The sequence below is a fragment of the Stylophora pistillata genome, chromosome 1 (genome assembly GCF_964205215.1).
Source record: "Stylophora pistillata chromosome 1, jaStyPist1.2, whole genome shotgun sequence".
Classification (NCBI taxonomy): Eukaryota; Metazoa; Cnidaria; class Anthozoa; order Scleractinia; family Pocilloporidae; genus Stylophora; species Stylophora pistillata.
In genome coordinates this window covers 17,668,090-17,695,082 of record NC_142519.1, presented here as the reverse complement: position 1 = coordinate 17,695,082, position 26,993 = coordinate 17,668,090, and the positions used below count along the sequence as shown (strand labels likewise).

General features: G+C 39.3%; 1 protein-coding gene and 1 long non-coding RNA gene across 4 annotated transcripts; one reads left to right on the top strand and one right to left on the bottom strand.

Annotated features, from left to right (window-relative positions):
• Window positions 1–483: 483 nt before the first annotated feature.
• Window positions 484–9,942, bottom strand: LOC148741479 (uncharacterized). The gene is made up of 3 exons (XR_016002077.1): window positions 8,423–9,942; window positions 6,469–8,179; window positions 484–986 (listed from the first exon to the last, which is right to left on the bottom strand). It is a non-coding gene; the product is annotated as an uncharacterized LOC148741479 (long non-coding RNA).
• Window positions 9,943–10,033: 91 nt separating this feature from the next.
• Window positions 10,034–26,495, top strand: LOC111321348 (uncharacterized). 3 transcript variants are annotated; one of them, XM_088761643.1, is made up of 20 exons: window positions 10,034–10,097; window positions 11,157–11,230; window positions 12,516–12,823; window positions 13,181–13,370; window positions 13,732–13,952; window positions 14,044–14,191; window positions 14,723–15,304; window positions 16,023–16,489; window positions 16,721–16,842; window positions 17,072–18,220; window positions 18,898–18,997; window positions 19,393–19,552; window positions 20,507–20,570; window positions 20,717–20,783; window positions 22,061–22,158; window positions 22,425–22,551; window positions 22,871–23,008; window positions 23,131–23,472; window positions 23,945–24,117; window positions 25,522–26,495. In XM_088761643.1, the coding sequence occupies exons 2-19, from the start codon at window positions 11,182–11,184 to the stop codon at window positions 24,089–24,091; spliced, it is 4,479 nt and encodes a 1,492-aa protein (XP_088617769.1). In that variant the 5' UTR covers window positions 10,034–10,097; window positions 11,157–11,181; the 3' UTR covers window positions 24,092–24,117; window positions 25,522–26,495. The 3 variants fall into 3 exon arrangements, with proteins under 3 accessions (XP_088617769.1, XP_022779931.2, XP_088617773.1); XM_022924196.2 differs by lacking the exon at window positions 10,034–10,097 and adding an exon at window positions 10,861–10,993; XM_088761647.1 differs by lacking the exons at window positions 10,034–10,097; window positions 11,157–11,230; window positions 12,516–12,823 and having other exon boundaries at window positions 13,242–13,370; window positions 13,737–13,952.
• Window positions 26,496–26,993: the final 498 nt, after the last annotated feature.

Below are 26,993 nucleotides of genomic sequence, written 5' to 3'. Positions count from 1 at the left end.
CACTAGAAATGGGAAACTGACCTTGTGATTTTATGTTCCTAAAGTGATACATTGATTTCAATGATGTGTAGTACACAGTCTATTGACTTGTTCGTCATGTTTCCATAAATTTAGTAGCTGTTTCTTGGCAGTTTTTGTAAGTTTGTTTTAAAAAACGATAAAATGTGTTTTGCATTTAGAGGAACAAACTTGTCTGTAGAAGGTTAAGATTAAACCCTGAATACAGCAAAATGACCCTGTAATGTTAATGCAATTCATGTCTAGCTGGGCGCACTATACTCTGATGGCCTTCATTCTGTTGTAACAAAATTGAGAGGAAAAAAAACACCTGGAGAAATTCTTTGAGGGATAATATCTGTGGACTTTCACCATTTCTATGGTCATCAGGAATGACAGAATAAAGCAGTAACTGTTCACAAAAGTCTTAATTCACTTAACTGAAAGAATAATGAGTTGGAGGGAACTAGATCATTTTTTCCCAAGTATCTCTAATAATTTATTATGAAAATAATAATAAAATTGACAACAATAATAATGATAATAATAATAATAATAACAATAACAATAATAAAAATATTTACAATAGTTATAGAAATAATGTTCATTATCCTGATGGTTATTACTATTTCCAGTAATCTAATCATTATTATTATCATTTATATTATTATTATGTTTATTTCAGCATTTATCTATGAACAAAATGGCATTATTGTTAGTCTAGCTGGGGATTGAAACTGGGGCAAAATAATCTCAAGAAAAGACAGGAAACCCCAAAAACTGTTCAGGACTGCAATTCTTGAGTTGACCCATTGTGAAAGGTTTTGGGACTTCATGAAGCTAGTGCTGTCTGTAGTGGGCCCTGTGCCAAAGAGAGAAGAGTAGCAGCTGAATCAATAATAATAATAATAATAATAATAATAATAATAATAAGGACAGTGATAGCAATGATTGACCAAAGTCACCCTATGACTAATAACAGATGATACCTGACAAACAGCATATTAAGTAACACATTTTTCAAAACAAAAAGAGCAAGCTAAAACTGCCATCAGATAAAAATAACTGCCCCTAAAGGACTGACAGCATAGAGCTGAAAAAATAGAGACTGGTTCTGCCATCAGATAACAACATTCCATAGACTAACTACCCAAGAGAAACAGAACAGATTGGTGGTCAGATAACAACAGCCCAAAATGGACTGACTACCCAAGAGAAACAGATCCACCTGTTAGTTTTGCCATCAGATAACAACAGTCCATGGACTAACTACCCAAGAGAAACAGAACCAGGCAGGTAGTTTTGAATCAGAAAACAACTATTTAAGACAAGCCCTCAGTACAATGTGTCTTAGAAAATCTTCTGCATTCTAACAATCCATTGAAGAGACAAACTATCTGAAACACTTGAATTTCTATTTGGGGGGAAGGGGGTGTGACGATATTGCATTGTCTTAGCGTCCAATCAGATTTCAGTATTTACACGTGCGCGCCAACTTGTTTTTTCCTCTTTCTGGTTTTCCTCGCCATGGCCGCTTGTAAGTTGTTTGTGATGTTCACAATGTTCTAATTAAACGAGTTGAAGTTTGAGAACGTGAGCCAATTCTTTATATGGTGTCAGGAGTGGCCGACCGGAACCCCGTTTGGTAAAGACAAGCCACTTTTCATTGACGGATTTAGCAGTTTAACACGTTGACGCCACCAAAATATAGTCAAATATGGCGAGTGATGGTAATGCGACCTCTAGTGCTACCGCACCTTCGACAAGCACTATGGTTTCTCCATTTATGTGCAATGTATATCTACTGCCTAAACTGGCAATACACAGTGGAAATTTGTCTTAAGAATGGAGACAATCGCGACAAGTCTGGGACGCTTACAAAGAGGTGACCGACCTTCGTAATAAAACAAGTCGCCTTCGCGTTGCAACGTTCATCACTTGCATCGGTAAAGAAGCTCTCGAAATCCATAATGGTCTACCTTTTAGCAGTGAAGAGGAGAAATCAAACATGACCAAAGTCCTGGAATTGTGGGAGACGCATTGCATCGGCAAAGCCAATATTATTTACGAAAGATACAAATTCAACAACCGTTCACAAGAACAGACAGAATCAATCGATATGTACGTGACCGTTTTGCGAGCTCTCGCCGAAACTTGTGAATTTGGAACCTTGAGAGACCATCTAATTCGCGATAGAATTGTCTGTGGAGTCAGAGAAAACGCTGTTAGAAGGAAATTATTACAAGAATCTGGGCTTACTCTGTCGAAATGTGTAGACATCTGCCGAGCCGCGGAAGCTACGTCGTCAAATCTGCTCTTCGTGCAGAAAACCTAATCACTTCGCTGTAAAATGTGGAAAAAAATCCAAGAAGCCTTCCCAAAAATCCAAGCCCAGAAAGGTCCATCAGCTTGCCGACAGCGATGACCCAAGTTACTCATCTGAAAAAGGAATCTTGTCTGTGTCTTCTCAAAATGCTGTCAATACCGTGGAAATGTCCGAGTTCAAGAGTAAAATATTCGCGTACTTTGCAATCGAAGATTTGTTAGTGAAGATGCAAGTTGATTCTGGAGCTTCGTGTAACGTGTTACCTCGGAAATTCCTGCCGAAAGGTACTGTGGTTGACACAACCGAAGTAAAATTAACCACCTACTCTAAAGCTAACTTAAAGGTACAGGGTGTGGCAAAAATTCAGTTGCGCAACCCGAAAAATCAGAAGAAATACCGTGTTCCGTTTGTGGTCATCGATGGAGACTACACTCCACTTCTTGGGGCTACATCAGCCCAGCAAATGGGATTGACCACCGTTCAGCACGAAAACATCCTAAATGTTACTGAGACAGTGGTTAAAAGTGCCTGTCAGGGTCTAACCATGGAGGAACTTACTGCTCCTTACAGTGATGTATTCAAAGGCTTAGGATGTATGGAAGGAGCTCTTCACCTGAAGTAGATATGACTGTTGCATCTGCAATTATGCCCCCTCGCCGCGTGCCTCTAACGTTGAAGGATAGGCTAAAAGATGAGTTGACTCGCCTGGAGAAAGCAAGTATAATAGTTAAGGAAGACGAACCAATCGACTGGGTGTCTAGTCCAGTTGTTACAGAAAAACCAAATGGCAGGCTCAGAGTATGCATTGACCCTCAGCATCTCAACAAGGCCCTGAAAAGAAGTCACTACCCGCTACCAGTCATTGAAGACATACTGCCGGAGTTAACCAATGTTAAAGTGTTTTCCAAAACAGACCTTAAAGATGGCTTTTTGCAAATACAGTTAGATGAAGAATCCAGTAAGTTAACGACGTTCCAAACTCCGTGGGGCCGATACAGATACCTGCGAATGCCTTTTAGAATTTCTCCCGCACCAGAATACTTTCAGAGAAAACTGGATCAGAATTTAGAAGGCCTGAATGGAATATACAAGATTGCAGATGACATCCTTATTACAGGCCGTGGTACGAGCATTGACGAAGCTGTGAAAGATCATGATACTAATATGGTGAGGCTGTTGGACAGATGCAGGGAGAGAAATTTGAAGCTTAACCAGAGAAGCTACAACTGAAGTGTTCAGAAACCCCTTCATTGGTCATGTTCTTACACCTGAAGGAGTGAAACCTGATCCAAGGAAAGTCGATGCCATACTGAAAATGGACAGACCAAACGATGTAGCTGCAGTTAGACGACTAGTAGGCCTAGTGAATTACCTGTCCAAGTTTCTAAACCAGCTCTCAGAACTTTCTGAGCCACTGAGAAGACTAACCCACAAGGATGTTGAATGGAGTTGGTCAGCAGCACAAGAAGAAGCGTTTCAAAGTATCAAGCATGCTGTCACTTCAGCTCCAGTCCTGAGATATTTTAATTCTGCTGAACCTGTGGAAGGCCAGGGAGATGCATCCTCCAGTGGTATTGGATTTGTATTAATGCAGAATGGGCAACCTGTATCATACTCGAGTAGAGCTCTCACAGCCAGTGAGAAGAACTTTTCCCAAATAGAGAAAGAATTACTAGCCCAAGTATTTGGAGTGGAGCGTAGCCATCACTTCGTTTATGGTAAAAGAATTGTTCTGTGGTCTGACCATAAGCCATTGGAGACTATCTGCAAGAAACCCTTAGCGTCAGCACCGAAACGACTTCAGCGCCTACTCCTGACTACAACAATACGATGTAGAGATTCGTTACAAGCCAGGTCCTGAAATGTATTTAGCAGATACTTTGTCCCGAGCCTATCTGTCAACCACCGACCGCTCCCCGACTGAGAAAGAAGTTGAGCGTATCCATGCTGTCGATTTCTTTGCCATCTCAGAACCACAACTTACAGAGATCCAGCAAGAAACAGCAGCCGACCATGTCCTACAGTCCCTCACACATGTTATCTTAAAGGGCTGGCCAGAGAAGAAAGATGATCTGCCAATGGAACTTCACCCCTACTTTGATGTCCGAGATGAACCGACAGCCCAGGATGGAGTGCTCTTCAAAGGTCTTCGATGCCTGATTCCATCAAGTCTCAGATTTAAAATCAGTGAACGTTTACATGGTATTGAAAGCTGCCTTCGCAGAGCTCGAGAGGTTGTCTATTGGCCGGGAATGTCTGCTGAAATTAAAGATTACATCTCCAAGTGTGAGATTTGTGCCAGCTACAAGAAAGAACAGCCCAAAGAACCACTAGTCTCTTATGAGATCCCAAGCCGTCCCTGGGAAACAGTTGGAGTTGACATCTTTCATTTTGACAATGGAGATTATCTCTGCACTGTGGATTACTACTCAAGCTACTTTGAGATCGACCCACTCAAAGACAAGACTGCCAGAGAAATCATTCATACCCTAAAAGAACACTTTTCAAGGCATGGGATTCCCAGTAAGCTGATGAGTGACAATGTTCCACCATTCAACTCCCATGATTTCCAGCAATTTGCGACCAATTATGACATGGAACATGTGACCAGTTCTCCCCATTACTCACAGAGTAATGGGAAAGTAGAAAACACAATCAAGACTGTCAAAAGCTTATTGAAGAAATCTAAAGCGGCAAGATCAGACATCTACCTAGCCCTGCTAGAATGGAGAAATACGCCCTCTGAGGGTTTACAGAGCTCCCCAGCACAAAGGATGTTCGGTCGTCGAACTCGAACACTGATACCAACCACCAGTGAACTACTGAAGCCCAAGATCGTGGAAGAGGTACCAGATAAACTCTTCCGAAGGAAACAGTTGCAAGCAAAATACTACAATATTAGTGCTAAAGAACTACCACCCCTAAACAGTGGAGATGTTGTGCGTGTCAAGCCAACAGATAAGTCTGACCAATGGTACAAGGCGCGAGTAGAAAAGCAAGTCGATGTGAGATCATATGATGTGAGAACTGAGGATGGTCGACTTTTTAGAAGAAATAGGAGACATCTCAGAAGCAGCAAAGAACCAGTAGGTTCCAGTAACAGTAACAACCCTGTGACCCCCAGCATACCAGATATAACACCCATTGCACCACTCCTTCCTAATGAACCAGTGCCAGGAACCTCACAGGAATTTGAGGAATCTCCACCTCCTAAAAGGCCCACAGAAACAGGACAACCTAACTGAAGTCCTAATCCTGCAGATGTTTCAATATCGTCTATGCCTTTAAAGCCAGTGGGTTTACCAGTTACTCGCAGTGGTCGGACCTCCAGACCACCTAGCCATTTCAAAGACTTTGTTGTATCTAAGTGATTTTGACTAAGCTGTTACTAAAGACATTGTTAGAAAGACACTGCGTTTAGAGCTTTCGGTTACATTATCGTTAAGTGCTTAGCTACTTGTTCGTTCCTGTTACGAAGTGATTACTTTCTTTTCTTAAAACAAGGAAGGGTGTGACGATATTGCATTGTCTTAGCGTCCAATCAGATTTCAGTATTTACACGTGCGTGCCAACTTGTTTTTTCCTCTCTCTGGTTTTCCTCGCCATGGCCGCTTGTAAGTTGTTTGTGATGTTCACAATGTTCTAATTAAACGAGTTGAAGTTTGAGAACGTGAGCGAATTCTTTATAGGGGGAGAAATTAAATGAACATCTACTTGCCTCAGCATGCCATCCTCATTTAGCAACCTATTTCATTTTGAAAATGATGATCACAATCGTAAAGATAACAATAATAACAATAACAAATCATTAGTATTATCATTTATATTACTATTATGATTATTTCAATGTTTATCTACGAACAAAACGGTGTTATTGTCAGTCTAGCTGAATAAGTATCCAAGTGATTGAAACTGGGGCAAAACAAAAATTAAGAAAAGACAGAAAAACCCCAAAAACTGTTCAGGACTGCAATTCTTGAGTTGGCTCATTGTGAAAGGTTTTGGGACTTCATGAAGCTAGTGCTGTCTGTAGTGGGCCCTGTGTCAAAGACAGAAGAGTAGCAGCTGAATTAATAATGATAATACTAAGGACAATGATAGCACTGATTGACCAAAGTCACCCTATGACTAATAACAGATGATACATGACAAACAGCATATTAAGCAACACATTTTTCAAAACAAAAAGAGCAAGCTAAAACTGCCATCAGATAAAAATAACTGCCCCTAAAGGACTGACAGCATAGAGCTGAATAAATAGAGACTGGTTCTGCCATCAGATAACAACAGTCCATAGACTGACTAACCAAGAGAAGCAGAACAGATTGGTGGTTCTGCCATCAGATAACAACAGCCCAAAATGGACTGACTACCCAAGAGAAACAGATCCACCTGTTAGTTCTGCCATCAGATAACAACAGTCCATGGAATAACTACCCGAGAGAAACAGAACCAGGCAGGTGGTTTTCAATCAGAAAACAACTATTTAAGACATTAGCCCTCAGTACAATGTGTCTTAGAAAATCTTCTGCATTCTAACAATCTATTAAAGAGACAAACTATCAGAAACACTCGAATTTCTATTTGGGGGGGAGGGGGGAGGAATTAAATGAACATCTACTTGCCTCAGCATGCCATCCTCACTGAGCAGCCTATTTCAATTTGAAAATGATGATCACAATCATAAAGATAATGATAATGATAACAATAACAAATCATTATTATTATCATTTATATTACTACTATGATTATTTCAATGTTTATCTACGAACAAAATGGTGTCATTGTTAGTCTAGCTGAATGAGTATCCAAGTAATTGAAACTTGGGCAAAATAATCTCAAGAAAAGACAGGAAAACCCCAAAAACTGTTCAGGACTGCAATTCTTGAGTTGGCATGTTGTGAAAGGTTTTGGGACTTCATTAAGCTAGTGCTGTCTGTAGTGGGCCCTGTGTCAAAGAGAGAAGAGTAGCAGCTGAATTAAAAATAATAATAATAAGGACAATGATAGCATTGATTGACCAAAGTGCTTATGACTAATAACAGATGATACGTGAAAAACAGCATAAGCAAGACATTTTTCAAAACAAAAAGAGCAAGCTAAAACAGCCATCAGATAAAAAAAACTGTCCATAAAAGACTGACAGCATAGAGCTTAAAAAAATAGGGACTGGTTCTGCCATCAGATAACAACAGTCCATAGACTAACTACCCAAGAGAAACAGAACAGATTGGTGGTTCCGCCATCAGATAACAATAGCCCATAATGGACTGACTACCCAAGAGAAACAGATCCACCTGTTAGTTCTGCCATCAGATAACAACAGTCCGTGGACTAACTACCCAAGAGAAACAGACGCGGGCAGGTGGTTTTGAATCAGAAAACAACTACTTAAGACAAGCCCTCTGTACAATGTGTCTTAGAAAATCTTCTGCATTCTAACAATCCATTGAAGAGACAAACTATCTGAAACACTTGAATTTCTATTTGGGGGGAAGGGGGTGTGACGATATTGCATTGTCTTAGCGTCCAATCAGATTTCAGTATTTACACGTGCGCGCCAACTTGTTTTTTCCTCTTTCTGGTTTTCCTCGCCATGGCCGCTTGTAAGTTGTTTGTGATGTTCACAATGTTCTAATTAAACGAGTTGAAGTTTGAGAACGTGAGCCAATTCTTTATATGGTGTCAGGAGTGGCCGACCGGAACCCCGTTTGGTAAAGACAAGCCACTTTTCATTGACGGATTTAGCAGTTTAACACGTTGACGCCACCAAAATATAGTCAAATATGGCGAGTGATGGTAATGCGACCTCTAGTGCTACAATGTGTCTTAGAAAATCTTCTGCATTCCAACAATCTATTGAAGAGAAAAACTATCAGAAACACTTGAATTTCTACTTGGGGGGAGGGGGGGTTATTAAATGAAAATCTACTTGCCTCAGCATGCCATCCTCATTGAGCAGCGTATTTCATTTTGAAAATGATTCAATCACAATCATAAAGGTAATGATAATGATAACAATAACAAAATCATTAATAATAATGATAATTATAATAATCATAACAACAACTACAATGACAAAGTCCGTGTTAGTCTCACCTCTGCCTTGCAGAAAATACAGCCCACCAACTGAAGCTGAATTCTTTATAGGAATTTTATTGCAATTGGTCATTGACTGAGGCACTCAAGCCACCTCACCACGACAAGGTACGAACATTGAGGTGGAAAAAAAGGGGTCTGTAAACTTGACTCCATGCTCGTTTCGAGATGAGAAATCCGTGTTCGAAGCTTCTTCAGTTCCACCTTAAGGGAATTTACTCTAGCTGATCTTTCGGTAAGTTAGGAAGCGAGCTCTTCGGAGTCGTGACTGAGATTAGCGCCAAAAGATAAATTTTTCGCGCCTTCGGGCTCAAAGTCTAGTGTGGCGGAGTTCACCAGATTTATGATAGTCATAAATCCCGCAGATTTAATAAGTTCGTCGGGGATTGTTTTATTACGAAAAAGATAGACCAGCTATTAGACCGAACGTGAACACAACGTGAACGAGGTCGGGAATCCTGGCTAACCCCACTACTCCGAACGATGATTTGGCCGGCTGAAGTTCCCGCGCCGCCACACTTTGGATTTCGTCGGGAAATATCTTATATATATGACAGAGTCACTTAGACTCGTGCGATGAGGTGTGCTCGTTTTCCGCTTAATTTCAAGCCTCTACACTTTAACCAGCGCTTCAATTGTGTTTGTAGAGTTCTCTGGGTCTTGCTCGAACTTTGAGCCAGGAACACCGTCGTTTTGATTTAAAATACGAGCTTTAGAGACGTTTGAACTAGAGATGGGCGCATCATCGCCCATATTCCTTTACTCGAGATGCTTGCTTGTTTGTCCTAATCGCTCTGGGGGTCAAAATTTCGTGACGTCACCAACGCGCAGCGCCATTGTCAGCGCAGCACAGCGCCATTTTCCCGACTTGAGGCAGTCACAAGCACGTGCGATGAGGTCTGCTCGTTTTCCGCTTAATTTCAAGCCTCTACACTCTAACCAACGCTTCAATTGTGTGTTTGTAGAGTTCTCTGGGTCTTGCTCGAACTTTGAGCCAGGAACACCGTCGTTTTGATTTAAAATACGAGCTTTAGAGACGTTTGAACTAGAGATGGGCGCATCATGGCCCATATTCCTTTACTCGAGATGCTCGTTGGTTTGTCCTAATCGCTCTGGGGGGTCAAAATTTCGTGACGTCACCAACGCGCAGCGCCATTTTCAGCGTAGCGCAGCGCCATTTTCCCGACTTGAGGCAGTCACGAACACGTGCGATGAGGTCTGCCAGTTTTCCGCTTAATTTCAAGCTTCTACACTTTAACCAACGCTTCAATTGTGTGTTTGTAGAGTTCTCTGGGTCTTGCTCGAACTTTGAGCCAGGAACACCGTCGTTTTGATTTAAAATACGAGCTTTAGAGACGTTTGAACTAGAGATGGGCGCATCATCGCCCATATTCCTTTACTAGAGATGCTTGTTTGTTTGTCCTAATCGCTCTGGGGGGTCAAAATTTCGTGACGTCACCAACGCGCAGCGCCATTGTATTATTCCTTTAACTGCCGATTTCCCTTATGTAATTCCTGTTTAATTGACCGCTCCCAGCCTAAATTTAGTTTAAAGTTATTTTTACCTTTTCCTGTATTTTACTATAAGTTACAACCGTTTGCTCGGTGAGTTGAATTGATTCGTTGCCTTCCTGAGAGTGCCCTTGAAGCGGATTCTAAGTTCTACTAGCTTTTGGTATGTTTCAGTATTTTATGTTTGTTTTAGCCCTAAGCTTAGCATGTAGTTGTTTCCATTTGTATTTTTGTAGTGATTTTTCGGGTTAGAATTTGCTTAGTTAAGCCACATACTCCTTTTATCTTACTACAGCATGTAATTTCTCTGCTATATAAAATTCAAATGAGTAAAGGCTGATAGTTTCGAAAGAAACTGTTTGGGGCTGCGTCGGTGGGAGTAACGAAATAATTTGGATATATCAACAAAGTTGAAATGGTAAATTAGCCACCGTAATGATTACAAAAGCTGACGTTTTGAGCGTTAGCCCTTCGTCGTTAACTCATAAATTTCATTAGGGTATTCTCCCTTTTTTTTGTATCATTTTAATTACTCGCTGACTCATTTTTTACTTACGAAGAAAAACTTCATCGAAACGGTCAACTACTCATGTTGGAGAAACACATTTTGTTACCCTTAAAAGTTTGAGCTTGTCTATCTGAAGACGCATGTGGATGAAGTTTTTCAAACAGGAAAAAGGGTGGCATTTTTAACCTTCGCTTTCTTTAAGATAACGACCCACACATGCACCTTTGTTATGTTAATATACAACTTCTTAATTCCTTTTTTCAAACAAAAACTCAAAAGTTGAAATTGTTATGACTTATGTATTTAAGAGATCTTAAAAGATTAATCTCCATCAATCTGATAGACACTGCCCTTCATGGGTTTACCGCTGGGCTGCTTTGTAGTAAGTAAGCGTGGCAGGGGGCCGCTTCATTAAATGTTCTCAAATTATCTCCAAGTGATCATGTCTGAAATAAAAGCCATATCTTAAATACCTCCAATAACGGAAAGTTTGAGCCAAAAACTGTGTTGTCCAACATTTGTGCCAAAGAGCGATTACAGCGACCAGTCAGGTGATGTTTGATTCTTTCAGGAGGCTGGCTTTGATGAAAAAGAAAATTAAACAGATATTATCAGCCGATATTTGAATTTGCCGTTTGTCTTGTATTGGTGATTTGTTCTATGCTCTCTTTAGTGTTATTTGTGTTTATTTTCTCTCATGTGCACCACAAATAGGTTGAAGCAGTCGTTTCTGATAAAGATGGCAAGAAGATCTGTTTTTCAAGCTCTGCTGCTGTCGTTTTTACTGGGTAAGTTCGCTTTAAAGTTCCAGATGTGAGGTACACACGCACGCAACTAAACTGAAATTGTGTAATCATCTAAACGGCAAACAACGAAACAGGAATACCTCGAAACTCCATCAAATGCTCGTAAAAGGAAGCTTACAACCCTTTTAACACTCTTGGCTGTAGCAAATCTGGTACAAAAAATATTTTTGCTATTTAATAAAGCAAATGCGATAAAGTTAATTTTCAAGGGAAGTAAAAACCGTGCCAAGCTCTCTCCTTTCAAAATGAAAAGAGTGGAGATGTTACAAAAAAGACGAAGCACTGTTATAATTACCGTACCGTTATAAATTCATTTAACGAGAATTCTGATTTTAAATTCTACCTTATACAAAACCAAATGAAAGGGAACAGCTTTACCGTTGTGAATGTACTGGATTACTCGTATGCATAAGTTTAAAATTCCAGGGGTTATCTGTTGCATGTTATTATTAATTCCTAAATTTGATTTATTATTTTATAGTCTACTGTTAACAATGATCACCTGTTCATGATAGAGTTATGAGAAAATAAGCATGAAAAGAATGAAATTTTACTCTCCCAATCATGACTTAAAGACAACTTAAAATGCTTTCTGTTTTCTTTCCTGTCGGGATTATGTTAAAATCTCTTTGATTTACAAACATTCAAAAGGAAAAAAAAAAAAACTCTGAATCTGCTCACAACAAAAGACAACTCCTGCTGTTAGTGGAGGGGCTTCTTCAAGTAAACTGCGAGACGGACTGACAATAACATAATCACATAACTTATATTTGTGAATCCTTGTCTAGCGTTCGAGCATCAAGGTTAGCTGGCTCTAGGGTTACCAACGTTAAGATTTTGAAAACTGTGCTTGAAAAAGGAATCAGTGAATAAACCAATAGGAATGAGCCTCCATTTAAGCTTTTGGTTCTTGAGATGTCCTTGATTTTTTTAACGAATCAACCAAAAACGCTGTATATACTTTTATTCTTAAAATTCTCAATTGCTATCCTACTCAAGTAGTTGATGCTCTCTCTGTTTGTCATTGGGACCGTTAGAAATTGCAAAGCACTGTCTGGAGTAAACACAATGGATGAAAAAGTAAACGCGTCATGATTCTGTATATGTCAAATTGATGATGGCGTGGGTTTCAATGTTTACCCCCTCCCGAAGTTCAAGTTCACCGTTACACTAGAATGGCCTTGAAAAGCTTTTTTCAAGCGCTGATCTTAATTAGAGGTGGCAATTATGAAAAAATAAAAAAAAAAATCTCTCTCTTTCGTTGCAGAACATGTTAGCTGCCTGAAGTGCTTCTCAAACTACCCTCCATATTTCGCCGGTGATTTCATGGAAGCCCAGGACTGCCCGGGAGCCACTATAAGAAATTCAACCCTTAGCGACCAGAGGCTGGTTTGCTGTATCTTTGATACTGCACTTGCCCCATCAGTCCCAGAAAATATCAATGTGTCTTTGGAAACGTATCTTAACATGGTGGGAGACACCGCAAGGACGAGAGCATTGTTTCCGTTTTACATGGAAGCGTTGGATATTGCTGGGATAACGAGTAAACATGAAATAGCAGCCTTTACTGCTCAAGTATGTCACTGTAGTTAGTAGTATGAGTATGTTAAATGCCAACAATTAAAACAATAAATAATTGTTTTCTTCGGGTTCAAAAAATTGAAAACATGAGTTCCAAATTCCAAGTTCCAAATTCCACATTGACTAAATCCTGGAAGAAATTTATTGCTGTCGATGTCCACAATATAGGATGTCTCCTGCTTTGTGTGTCAAATGGCATGCGAGATCTCAGTGAAAGAGCACGTAACCAGTATAGTGGAGCAAGGTAGTTAAATGAAAAGTTTGAATGAGCATCTCCATATAAATTATGTTTGGTTACCCAATTTTTGCTGACGTGGACTTGACGCATTTCTTATTCTTTATCTTTTCTAGATCTTGCATCAAACATCAGGAATGTTATATTCAGAAGAAAATTCCGATGGAAAGAAGTATAGAGGAAAGGAAAGCTTGGGAAATACCCAAGCATCTGATGCCCGCAAATACATAAGTCGAGGATTCCTTCCTCTAATTGGAAAATACATGTACCAACTTTTGAAAACTTCACTCGATATAGAAATCACACGTAAGTCTGACAAAAATGCTTTGAAGTGAATGAATCCACTTCTTGAAATCAGTAAGCTATATTCGGTCTTGTGAGCCTAATTTTCGGGTTATAATATTTCCTTTGCAATAAATGGTTTGAACCCGGTGGTAACATGTGAAGGTGTAGTCTGATCGTCCGGGTGAGTGTAGTCCTGAGAAGGACTGTTGTCGGTGGTAGTGACTGACGTTTCGACAACCTGTGCGGAAGTCATCGTCTGATGATGACTTCCGCACAGGTTGTCGAAACGTCAGTCACTACCACCGACAACAGTCCTTCTCAGGACTACACTCACCCGGACGATCAGACTACACCTTTAAATATTTCCTTTATTTCTCTACAGAACAGCCGGAAATGGTTGCGTTGCCTTCTGTAGGATTTAAGGTTGCGGCATGGATTTGGTTGAATGGCTATGGCTCTGCTGATAACAGCAGCTCGCCCACCGGAAATTTAAGAAAATTCTGGAATGGAACCGAATACAGCTTTGCAGAGTTATCCATGAAAATTCAGCAAAATAACAATAGGATGGAAAATCTATTCTCATTCTGGAGGCATGTACTCAAGGTAAGATTAAGATTAAATGTGTACTGTTATGTTCTGTTTGGTCGTATTTCTGCAACAACACCCTTTTTCACTGCTCTCCTCCCATTTATAGGTACTTGGTATTCCATGTCCGCCGGAAGGGAGCGGACCAAGATGTTCACTAGACAATAGAAATGGCCGGTGCAAATTAGTAAAAAGCTGTAAGGGTGAATATTCTGCAAGTGGTTGTCTTACACCGTCGCCTATCACGTGTTGTCTGGGTAATTATGATTTACATAGTTTTGTAGCAACATTGATAATATGAAGTGATATACCTCTCGTACATCGAGAATGTGCTTCAGTGTAGTGCCATCTTGCACGTTTTTAGGCCCTCACTACGCAACACCGTTTTATTTTTGAGGGAAAATACAACTGAAAGCTACTAGAGAGGAAAAGATGTAATTAGGTGTACAGCAATGACGCTATTTTCCCATTCGGCCTTAGGTAATTTGTTAATCAAGTTTCATTGAGTTCAAGAGACCTCTACCTACAAAATGGTCCCTTTGAACTAGGATATATGCATCAGTTTTAGTTTTAGACCCTGTTCCTTAGTGCAACTGTACTTGACTGAGCTTGCTCATCCCTTTGAACTAGGATATATGCATTTTTGTTTATGACCCTGATCCTTAGTGCGGCTGTCTCGACTGAGCTTGCTTTGAAGTACTTGTAAATTTTACAAACAGACAGGAAGGAAGCACGTAATTTAAAAAATAACCTCTCCAATCCTGAAAATTTTTCTTCTTATCTTTTAGATTGTCAAAATCCGATCGATTTGGTATTTGTATTGGATTCTTCTACTAGCGTCCAGCCTACAAATTTTCAAATTGGACTCCAGTTCATCATAAAGGTCTGTCAGTATTTCGACATCTCTTATCCTCTTGGCACCCGAGTGGCTGTTATCACATACAACCAATTACCAAACATAACATTTCACTTAAACACCTTCATCAGAAAGCAAGACGTCTTAAATGCAATAGCAGCAATACAATACCAGAGTGGTGGCACACGCACTGACTTAGCGCTCTCAGAAGCCTACACTAACCTGTTTGAAAACCCCGAGAATGGTGTGAGACCCAAAGAATTGGGTGTGCCAAGAGTCCTCGTTCTTCTCACAGACGGGAAAACTTCCTCGGGGACTGACAGCATAATCCGGCCCTCTAACTTGCTCCGAGAGGAAGGAGTTAACATCTTTGTGATAGGGATTGGCCAAAACATAAACAAGAATGAGTTGGACATTATTGCCAGTGATCCAGACTCTGATCATGTTGTTCTTCCCGAGTCATTTGACGAGATTAACACTTTGGTAGAAAACATTCAAGAAGCTTCGTGTTATGGTAATTAATTTTCATTTACTTTGTAATATCATCTAGTATGTTGAGTGACATGCAAAGTGCAGCATGCAGCTGTTTCAAGAAAGGTTGCGGGAAGAAAGCATAAAAGTGTATACTCGATAGCCCCGAAAGCTATCATGGGTAGTTTTCAGGTCACGGTACCTTGACCCCAGGATTTCAGGGAAATTTAGGAAATCGTCATGGTAAGGAGGAGGTATTCTGGGTGTGATGAGTTCATTGATTTATTTGACTTATTAAGATTCATTGATTACCGGATACCCAGATAACCTTTCCAGGTTGCACTTTTGTCCTCATTTCCGACAACTATTCTCGAAGCAGCTGTTCTATCGTGAGCTGTGTTGTTCTATTACGTTCAGTCTAAATGTACTTGAAGCATGCTGTGCTTCATGCATTCCACGTGTTTCCTGTTTCGCGCACTTTGTTGCGATTTGTTATTTTCTATGGCTTGTTTCACATTTTCATTTTTTACGATATATAAAACTGGTGATGAAATACAATGCAATCTAAAATAGATATCCCCTGAACATTCACACCGATTTCATATCTCAGTTTTATGTACTCTTTGATATTCACCTCTGAATTTGGTACTTAGTAGTAATAACAAGGTCAAAGACCTCGAATGGGTACAGTGGCAACCCGATGGCAGGTCACAAGTATTTCTCATTCCCAAATATTTAATTTTTTTTCCTTGCATGATCAGAGCCCGCATTGCTCGAGGAAGGAAGAGAAATTGGGTCAAGTGTCAACGAAAATGCAGTAAGATATTTCAAATATGACTTATTCAACAAGACGAGAATAAAAACCGTATTTTTACAGACAACACTTGGTCAAGCCGATATTGCAGTTTCAACAAGCAACAGGAATCCACGAAACAATCGCATTAACCTTGGATCGTGTGAACCGCATGAACAAAACAAACTTTCCGCTGGAAGTAGCTTCTGGGAATTAGAAGAGCTTCAAAATGACACTTTTTGTAATGCTACCTCCGACGGAGGCTGTACCAAGCCTCGTTTTGTTTCAAAGGATGAGTTCATTGAAGAAGGAATGGTCATTTATGTGAAGATGTGCTCCAGCAGATGGTTTTATGTTTCATTAGAAGGAATCAACACGAACAATGAGTTTAATTTGACGCTGTTTGAGGATCTTATTAGAACAAACAAAAGATTGGTAAGTCACTTTTGGTTTCTACTTTCAAATTTCAGCCACCTCTTGGCATTATTACCTTAAAACTTATAAACATTGAAACCTATGAAGGCCATGTCAAGCCTTTGAGTAATTTAGCTATTGCCATGCGTGATCACACTCTCACCAACTGAAGTATTGTTTACGTGTGTGCGTTTCTCCGCCTGTTTTCCTGACTTTTTTCTTTTTTTTTTTTCATTTGATTCTTCTAATCAGAATAACACAGTAGACACTCCAAGAAGTGATACTACTTTCCCCATTCCCAAGAGGGTCTACGCTGGAGCAGTTGCAGCAACCATAGGAACAGCAGCGACGGTTGCTGCTGTTGTCACATTGTCGTAAGTATCGCCGGATCTATTCAGTTTCCTTATGGAACGTTACCGTTGAGTAAAGTGTCTCTTCCAAGAATTCAAACTAATAATCCAGCTAAAGCTCGATCGTCCCCCTTTAGATTCGGAATCCAAATTAGCCTCTTGAAAGGGTACTCCCGATTGAAAATGAAGATGATTCTAGATGATTTTAGAGTCATGTCAAAATACACTGAGAAAGGGATACTTCTCTTTGCAGTTGCGCTAAGGAATTTGAAGTCAAAAGTTCAGCAAAAATTAAAAAGAAAAAGAGGAAAGAATGCGAGAGCACGACAGACAGCAACTGTAATTCAACCATTAATAAAGGGTTTCAAGAAGATGAAGAAATACAGCCAAGCAATAAAAATCGCGGTTCCAGTCTTACTCCTTTAAAGGAAAAAGACGGTCTACAAAGTAATTCCTGTAGAAAATCCTTAAAGAAAGAAACAGCTATTGAAGTAACAAAACCAGAGAATTTGAAACGCAGTAATTATCAAATTAAAGAGCAAGGAAAAAGCTGCGTTGTCGAAATGCGAGACGAACAGCTGATACAACAGGATTCGTCATGCGTAAACGAGGATCCGCGCATGCGTAAAGTCAGTCTGGTTTCTTCCATGATTTATGATTTACAAAGAGAAGACACATTTACAGGGAAAACAGTGACATCAACATTTCAGAGAAAGGGTGATTCCCAACGATGGAATGAATCGCGATTAGAAAGACAAGTTATAAGTACAAACGTTTCAGTGTCTGTGTTCCAATCAAAATGTCAAGAGAGAAAGGTACAAAATGACCAAGATAAGGTCAGAAAAATGGGTTTGGATACTATGAAACGAAACTGTGACTTGTTATTAACAGGCATAGGCGGTACAGGACAGGCCAAAGCCAAGGGAAAAGAGCTAGTTACAGAAAAACGGTTGAAAGACCAAAGTAAATATTCGGATAATGCCCTTAAAGTTGATACCAATGGACCTATCGCTGATGAAGGCTCAATACAACATTCCAAAAAGTCAAAACTTATTCAAGAAACGGACTCAGAGACAAGAACAACCTGTTGTTTTCAGTGGCAACCATCTATATCGCACAACAAAGTTAAGAAGACGTCCACTAAAGCTAAGGCCAAAGATCTTTCCGAATTAGAAAAAAACCAAAGACAAGAAACGGCAGAAGATGAAACTGAAGTACATGTACGGAACGGCGAGAAAGAGAAAGTCAGTCTCCTGGTCCGGTTAAAATCGAAACTTACTAAGCGTAAAATCTTAGCGGTTATGTGTCCTTGCTTTACTTATCTCATACTAAAAGGTGAAACTAAGGAAAAAGTAGCAGTCGACGGAAAGAGGCAAGATTATATTCATCGCCAAGAAATGAGGTAAAAAATATAATGTTGAATTTTCAAAAAGTTGATGATATGATAGGATTCATTCAATCATCAGTTTTATTCAGTCAAATGTCCTGTGCATGGGATCATTTTCAGATCCCACAACAGAGATTGCGTTGTTTACCGAAACAAAACTTTGCCGAATTTAAAAGGTATTACCCTGCGTATTCTCTCCTCTAGTTTTACTCCTTACTCATAGATTTTGACGAGCTTAATCAGTCAATTTAATAGCAAAGAGTGCTTTTTTCAGGTCAAAGTTTTTATTCTTTACTATTTCTACTTATACATATCGAGCGCTGTAACACGGAAAAATCAAAACGCAGACTTCCTACATACATATAATTATATATATGGCTTGATGAGGCCAAGAAGGCCGAAACAGTACTGTCTGCAGTTATATATATATATATATATATACATTAGTTGAAGAATCAAAGAAGACGCATCGATTCTCTGACGAGCGCTTCGGCGCGAAACTCAGAGTAACAGAGAATCGATGCGACCTCTTTGATTCTTCAACTAATGTATACCCAGCTCTGCTAACGCTGCATTGAGCACTTAATGCCAAGGTAGGCTCTACCCTCACATTTATATATATATATATATATATATATATATATATATATATTCATTAAAGAATGTCAAATAAAAAGTTCCTTTTTTTAAAGGGACGGTCGTTTTGAGCGGGATATGCAGATGAGTCAAACGTTTTGTGTGTTAATATCGCAACTTCTGTTTATGCTTGGAGCAGATGCAAAGGACTACAAGGTATGTTTTCGCTAAAGTAACCACATTGTCTCGTCGCAGTTTTCATTACATGAAGCATGTACAACCTTATTCGATAGTTTTAACATAGCATACGGGCTGTTATTTCGCGAGTTGCGTAGTATTTTTCTGAGTCCCACGTTGGTCGATAAAAGTGCCAGAAACGAGAGATGCAACAGAACATCCTTTTTAGAACTAGGACAGTGTCTTCAAAGATCACAGAGTTTTGCCCGCTCATTGACAAATCATTTTGATGCTTCAGGTTTTTTCCCCCGTCTTAAACAATTAGTTATTAGTCTAATGTTTTCAAAGGGTTGTCATTATTTTTTTCCAATTCACGGTTCTTTTGCAATACCTCGAAAGTGTAACTGACTTTAAATCATACTTTCTGTTTACAGATTGCTTGTGCAGTTGTAGCCATCACCATGAACTACCTTTCTCTTGTGACTCTTTGTTGGTTAATTGTTCAGGCTCTCTACCTGTTCAACTTCACAAGGGCACGTGAAAGCGGAGAAAAACAGTACATGAAAATTAAACTCTATTTCGCGGGAGCATGGGGTGAGTGAAATTTGCGTGGTAGATAGAGCAGTGAGATATGTATATGATAAGATGTGGTAAATCTGACACGACGAACTGCTGCTGGAAGCTACCCAAATTATTTTATTCTAGATGTTTCGAAATGCTAATGGTTGTTGTTGCTTTGGAGGTAATGACTGTTTTGATTTTGGTGGTGGTGCTAAAATCAAGAAAATATAGACACTGGTTTATCTTCTCCTAGAGGAAATGTATGTGGGTAGTCATGACGATGTTGGAGTGAAAAGTCCCAGCAACTGGAATTGTGGTATCGGCAGCTCGGTCAGTTGTGCATGTTGGAGTGAAAGGTCAGTCTTACCACTGAATTGCAGATGCGGTGTCGCTGTTTTCGTGAGATTGGATTAAAAGGTCTTTGCAATTGCAATTGCGGTGTTGGTCATCTTGGTTTTTGCAGTTTAAGTAGAGTGAAAGGTCTTGTCATTTGCTAATGTGGTGCCGATGTTGTCGGTGGCTACAGGTATTGGTGGTAGCGCGTAGTGGTGGGGATAGTTGTGGTTATAACTGCTGTTGATTGTAAGGGGTGTGGTTGTGGTAGGCTGTTCGTGCTGTAGCAGTGCCGTGTTGTAGAGGCGCTGTTGAGAATGGTTGTCGTATGTGGTTTTTGTTTTGTGGGGGGCTGTTGGAGCTGGTGCTACTGCAGCAACATATATTCAGACGATTTCAATGGGCCTTATTTCAACCGTTATCGTTAACTGCTGTTACAGTGCCGTGTTCTAAAGGTGATGTTTAACATGGTTGTCGCATGTGGTTTTTCTTGATGTGATTACGTAGTGGTAGTTCTTGGGGTTTAGGATGGCGTAGATCTTTCCCTTATTGTCAATTTATTTTAAAAGAAAATTGTTGTGACACAAATCTACTGCCAGAGGACCTTTTCCGGAAAACATATGCTTACGCTCAAGAACCTTCACTTTGTTTCAGGTTTACCACTATTTGCTGTATTTTTCCTTGTTTCGAAGTACGAGACATACCACAAGCATCCACAGTAAGTGACCAACCAATTGATTCAAGAGCTACTCATTCCGTGACCATAATCTTTGCTTTCTCCAGTAACGATTATGAGATTAATCCTCAAGCAACCTATACCATTTTTGATAGCGTTACGTTCCTCATGTTCTCTTTCTTTTAAAGTTGTTGGATTTCATTCGCTGATATTTCAAGCTGGTCAGTAGCGACGCCCATGATTACGTTGGGAATGGTTAGTATAGAACCTCATGAGGCAGCATTCAGGGATGTTTTATTTAATTCTTTTTGTTCTTCTTATATCTTGATTTTTAGATAATTTCAAATGGTACCATTAAGAAATTGATAATTCCTAATTGTTGTCTTGATAACAACGGTATCATGCCTCTGCATTTCTTTGGGGGAATGGGGTGGGGGCAAAAGCAAAAGTCACTATATTGTATGTTATTATCAAACTACACTTAGACGAGTACAAATAACGCCATAGACGAGTACAAATATCACGCGGTATTTGTACTCGTCTATTGTAGAGTACCGGTTAAACAGGTTTTCTCGCATCGCGCAAGTGAAGAATTGGATTGTAGTTACGAAAAAAAAATAAGTGGCGGACAATTTGAATCATATTTCCTATGACGGAGAGTCAAAATCGCTGGCAAATATAGATCCAAGTTTATTAGATGAATCGAACGAAGAAAAACAGCTTGACGACCAGAAAAATTTCTTCACTTTATGAAAATAGAAACAGCAACACAACAACGCGCCAATTCCGTTCCGCTTCGCATACTTCTGTTACGCACTCCCCGTAAATAAATATCCGCGAAATTCTCCCGCTGAAACAACAATTTGGCGTGTTGGATGATAAATAACAAAAAAAAATTAGACGTTTTGTTGTGTAGTATCGCTGAGTATTTTTACTACGCGCTCGTCAAAATACGGCACAACTCGTAAAAATACTCAGCGATACTACACAACAAAACGTCTAATAAGATATATGTACTCTTCTCATATTGGTGGTCATCAGACAATTGACGTAATGATTCATGCATTTTGGGCCAACCTACTGATGGCGAATACCGATCTCTATGACGTAACTAACAATGTTGAGAGCGTATGGATAGAAAGTTAACTGTCGAATTACCTCAAGTTAATCTCCTGCATGTTAGTCGGCATAGTATATCTAAAGAATTAATATGGCAGATTCATAAAAAAGGTCTCATTTTAAGTTAATACCGACCATAGCAAATGGGACTGTGCAAGGAAAGAGAAAGAAATTCTTTTTCGCGAGCGTTTTGATGCAACTTTTGTGAAAATTGGACTATTCATTACGGCAAGATCCCTTAGCCACAGATAAGACTTGAATTGAATTGAAGCTTTGCTAAAGTTGGTTAATAAAGGATAATTAATTTAAATGGCTTTTCCATGCATGCTCTCTGATTTGAGCCAATAAACTCTCGATGAAAAAAATGATTATTGCAAAGGTAAAACTCGTAGAGGTGTTACTTTCCTTTTCAGGTACAAGTCATACTAATCATTTTATTGGCCAAGGCTTTAGTCACTTATCGTAAATCCGATTCGACCGTGGAAAATGAATACAAGAAAAGCATCATCAAGTAAGGTTTTTAGAAATATTTCACAAATCATTTCAATCTACTTTTGCTATTTCCTAGTGATACCTGACCAGTCGATGATTTTAACTTTTTGAAAAATTATCTTTGAACCTGCTTAGAGGAGGAAATTGCATCCAATTTAAATAGGTCGAAGTAATATCATTGCGACTAAAACTTGAAAGAACTTTAGAAAGTAGCTTTCACCTAAGCTTTATTCATTTATTTAACCCACTGTCGATGCAATACTGCACATATGACATCCTCAACAGGTCTGGAATTCAAACTGTGGTTTGCATAACAGTCTCAGTTGTTCTAACTTGGCTTCTGGGTTCATTGTCTTTGAACATCGATCGAGGTGTCTACCACACCTTTTTCTCCATATTCAACGCGATACAGGTGAGAGAAATGATCTTCCACGTAAAGTATTTGCCAATTTTTTTCTGTACGAAAATGGAATGTTTCATTCAAACACCTGAAACAATGTAATTCATATAGGCTTATTGATATGAATTAATTGTTGTGCAGTTGTCGTTTAATGTTTTAGTTCGATACGTCCATTAGGTTATTTCATTGCTGTATTTATTTTTATGAATGGTAAGCAGAACATGGCACAGTTAGTTTTTCATTTTGGGAGTTTCAAAACTGAAAGGAAAAAAATGCGACCTCTGGATACAAAAATTATGTAAAGGACACTTCCTATCTTTTCTATCAACAGGGTGTTGCTTTCTTCCTGTTTTATGTTCTCTTAAATGCAGAGGTTCGCCAACTCATTCTCTCTGCATGGGAATGGAAGAACTCTTCCGTAGTAACACCCTTTGATGATCATGAGGCCATTGAAATCGAAGAAGAAAAGGTATGTTGTGAACATGCAGTGCGACTGAGCAGTTAATTTAGAATGTTGAATTTAAAATCTGTTGGTTTCAGGTTAAATTCATTCACTCTTCCCCGGAACTGGGTTTTTTTTTTTCAACACAGGAAAAAGACAAAAAGAAAGGAAAAAACGAACCTGTGGGCAAAGAAAACAATGCAAAAGACGAAAAACAAACGAAACAGGAGAACAAACCGAATGAGATTGGCTTGACCACCATACAAAAGGTGCCCGAAGCAAAGAAGGCAGCATCTTCCCTGGCCACCAACACCAAGACCAACAACAAAGGAAATGCTTCTGGTGCCAAATCAGATGTTCAGGGAAAAATACGAAAATATGAGGACCTGACTTGTACCACCTCTGAGAATGGATCACCCAGGAAACTGCGCCCTATAGAGCCAAACAAGAAAACCACCTCTACGATAAAAGCGGCAGAACAAAAACGAAAGGTAACACCCCAAGCACCCTCGACAGTGAGAAGAGTAACTCCCGTTCCTTTTGAGCTGTGCTTCTTTTATGGTAACTCACCACACGATATAAGGGTCGGCTTTTCAGGACAGCTCTTCATTTGATTCACTAATTTCCATCAAAACTAAAACTATTAGAGAAGTCAAGGTTTCAAACCTGTCTGTTACGCTGTTTGCTCTTCCTGTCTCTCTCCTTATTGAGTATAAAGGCTACCGATGAACTGTTAGGAAAAACAGAGGCGATGCTTAGGGCGACTTTTGACGTTCTGTAAATAATCATGCTCTCATTGAATCCAACAGTATAGAAACCGGGGAAAGCTTCTGTGCTTTTGGCCACTCTACAGACCTGTAAACTTGAATTTTGGTCACCTTTATATAATAATCGTTTAGTGACCTTTTTATCCAGTATGGGGGTACAAACACTTTGATTCTCTCTGTTGTTTTCCTCTTAAAGAAATTCGTTGAAGATCCATTGCCTAAACAAAAGATTGCAGATGCTCCTACTTCACCAAATAATAAAAAGCCTCGTTTACCAGCACTAGGATCTCATCCATTGCGGACACCCGCACCTGCTGGGAATAAAAAATGGGGCAAAGTTTGAAATGAAAGATGATCTTCCCATTGCAGGTGAGGCCACATCCAAAGACTATGAAAATAGTAAACACCCTTCCTTCTTCAGTATTTCTACGAAAAATTAGCATAAAGTTTGTTTGCCATTAAGTTTTTTTCAGTAGAACTAGATTTTATCATGCTAATAAGAACATGAATGTTTACTTATTATGTTTTATACATTGATAAGGAAATATTCACGATACTAGGAGCTTAGATCATTTAGTTAGTGCCTGTTTATCTCTAGTCTTCCCTGCGATGGACTGGCATCCCATCCAGGGGGGAGTAGAAATACTCCTAGTCGCTTCATGCTACAGAAACCGGAGTTAAGCACCGGCCTAATGGGCCACTAGGCTCGTAAACAGACCTTTATCTCAAGTCTACGTTGGTTAATGACATCGTTGCGATGTTTTATTCGTTGTGGTGCCATCTTATTCTAGAAGCAAGCCGAGTGCAAGTGAAGACCAGATTATTTCAATTCTCTTTTTTTCCTGAGTTGTTCGAGTTTACATTAGGATGGGGAAATTACTATTTATTTGGTTTATCGCTTCTTCCGTTTTCATTTGAGTACTCTCTATAGGAAAAAAAATCTGGCTCTGAATCACATGCAATAGAATTCGTACACAATGCACAGACACCTTCACCCAATTTAGCAATAATCGTTTAAGTCATCCAGGCTATCGCCAGCCGAGAATATGATTTTAAAAATTCCTCCTTCTTTCCTTCATCAAAGACATTTTTCCACATTTAACTTCATGTTTATTTAGGTTATTGGTTTTCTTTTGTTACAATTTCTGCTCAATCAAATGGTGTCGGAAATTTGAAAAAGCTTTTTTCCCATGTTTGCAGACTATTATCACTTCTTTTAAAAACGTAATAGTATTAAAAAAAAAAAAGTTTTGAAGAGTTATGTCTCTTTCCTATTGATTGCCTTTCATTTGGCTATCGCTATCGAAAATTAAACGATCACTGTTTTTAATCACACTAGCTACAACTCTTTAATATCAATCATTTTACCTAAGAAGTGTAATAGTTGAGGTTGAAATAACTGAATAGTAAATGTAACTGCATGAAACTGTTGCATTGTTCTGAGGTTTGCTTTTTTTCTTTTCCTTTTGTATTCGTCCTGGTTCCTTCTTGTTTTGGAAACGAGGAGGTAACTCTATGCATGAAGCGTGTTGAGTACCATAGCATCTAAGTGATCTTATATGCATCTTATTAGCGCGTAATTTAAATTAACTTGGGTACGGCCGCGGGTGGTCTGCTGGAGTAAGTGACAGAATCAAAGCACGGGCTCCTTATCCTTTCAAGTCAAGAGACCCCCACTCCTTAGCCATCTAAAGGAAGCATCATTAATTACCTGCGCAGAAAAATCAATTATAACTAATTTTTTATCTATTCATTTTTGTTCTTCTATGGTAGCACTCAGTTTTCCACCACCAAACTCTCGAACCAGGCGATCGCAACCAGCACGCAGCCCCATCACGTCTCAGAAAAGTCAAAAACAAGTGGGAAATAAGAGAACAACAAAAGGCAAAAAATCCTGTATAGCACTGAATTAGACTTCATACCTTCTATTGTGAAGGTCGTAAAGGAGGCAAGGAGAAGGAAGTTGCATGACAACATGATTTCGTAAGAAAAGTGAGATTTCAACCAATGGTACAAGAGAGCTCTTAAGAAATCGGGATTGGGTTCTAAGAGACAGATCCCAGAGGGAAACAAATTAGCAATGAGAAAAAACTTACAATCGAAAAAATAAAAAACCAACGGGCTCATTGGTGGCTGTATTACAGTAAACGGGAAGTTTCGGGTGGCTAAAGAAATGTCTCGTGGGAGAGTATTAATTGCGGTTTTCACCGAGCTGTGTTTTGGCTGAACCATGCTGCCTCCTGTAACTTGGCTCGATTATGTTTTTCGCTGTAGACGAAAACAGCGCGAATTCTCCTCGCGTCGTACTTTGACAGAAGTTTGCGGACCAAAGATCAAAACGACTTTTACCAATTGTCTGTAATTAACGAAGATGTGAACAAAGAATGGAAACACTGTCAGTAAACAAGGCATGATTCCAAATACGAGCGAAATAGAATCTTCGATCTCAGATGAATTAAGACAATTTATTGTGCTGTATGGTCTAGGTATTCCGAGGAAATAGGGGATTTTTTTGGGTGACATTCCGAACTCTTTATCTATCAAAATAATCTCTTCACCATTAGCGTATGCTCAAACCCCAAACCCTAACCCAAAATGTGACATAACTTGAGGCCTTCATTGGACGATGAACGGTATCGAGAGTTTATGGGCTCAAAGATAAGTATTTTTGGACTTAAATGCAAAGGAGTAAATCTCACTAAAGAGTAAATTATAAGTAACAGGGAATATAAATGTATTCCATATTCCATATGGTATCTTCTTTGTTACCATGCCGATCATGGATTTTTCTCCTATTTCCAGAAGTATTGGTCATTATTAAGAACACAATACAATTCAGTGAATTCAGACGGATTTTCTTGGCGCATTTGTCGAGAGTCGAGGAGGAAAACATCTGTAAAGGGTGCCGGATATTTTCAACTCTTCGGCGACAACTTGTTCTCTCAGTAAATGAAGCAAAGAAGGGATTGCATGTTTTTATCTGAAAGAAAGCGAAATAAAACAAAAGAAAGACAAAATAACAAAGAAAGCAATTAAAAAAATAGGCTTTTTAAGACCGTATAGAATATGAAATTCATTTACGTCAAGTGCGACTCGAGTTTGGATTAAGCTTGTCACTCTCTCCATAATATTCCTCAGGCCTTAGACCTTGTTTTTATTTTTCACACCAGTATAAATCATTTTCGGTATTTACCTCAGCAAGATTGTTAACAGGTGCAATTTTTCAGGCGTTCGTGTTCCGAATA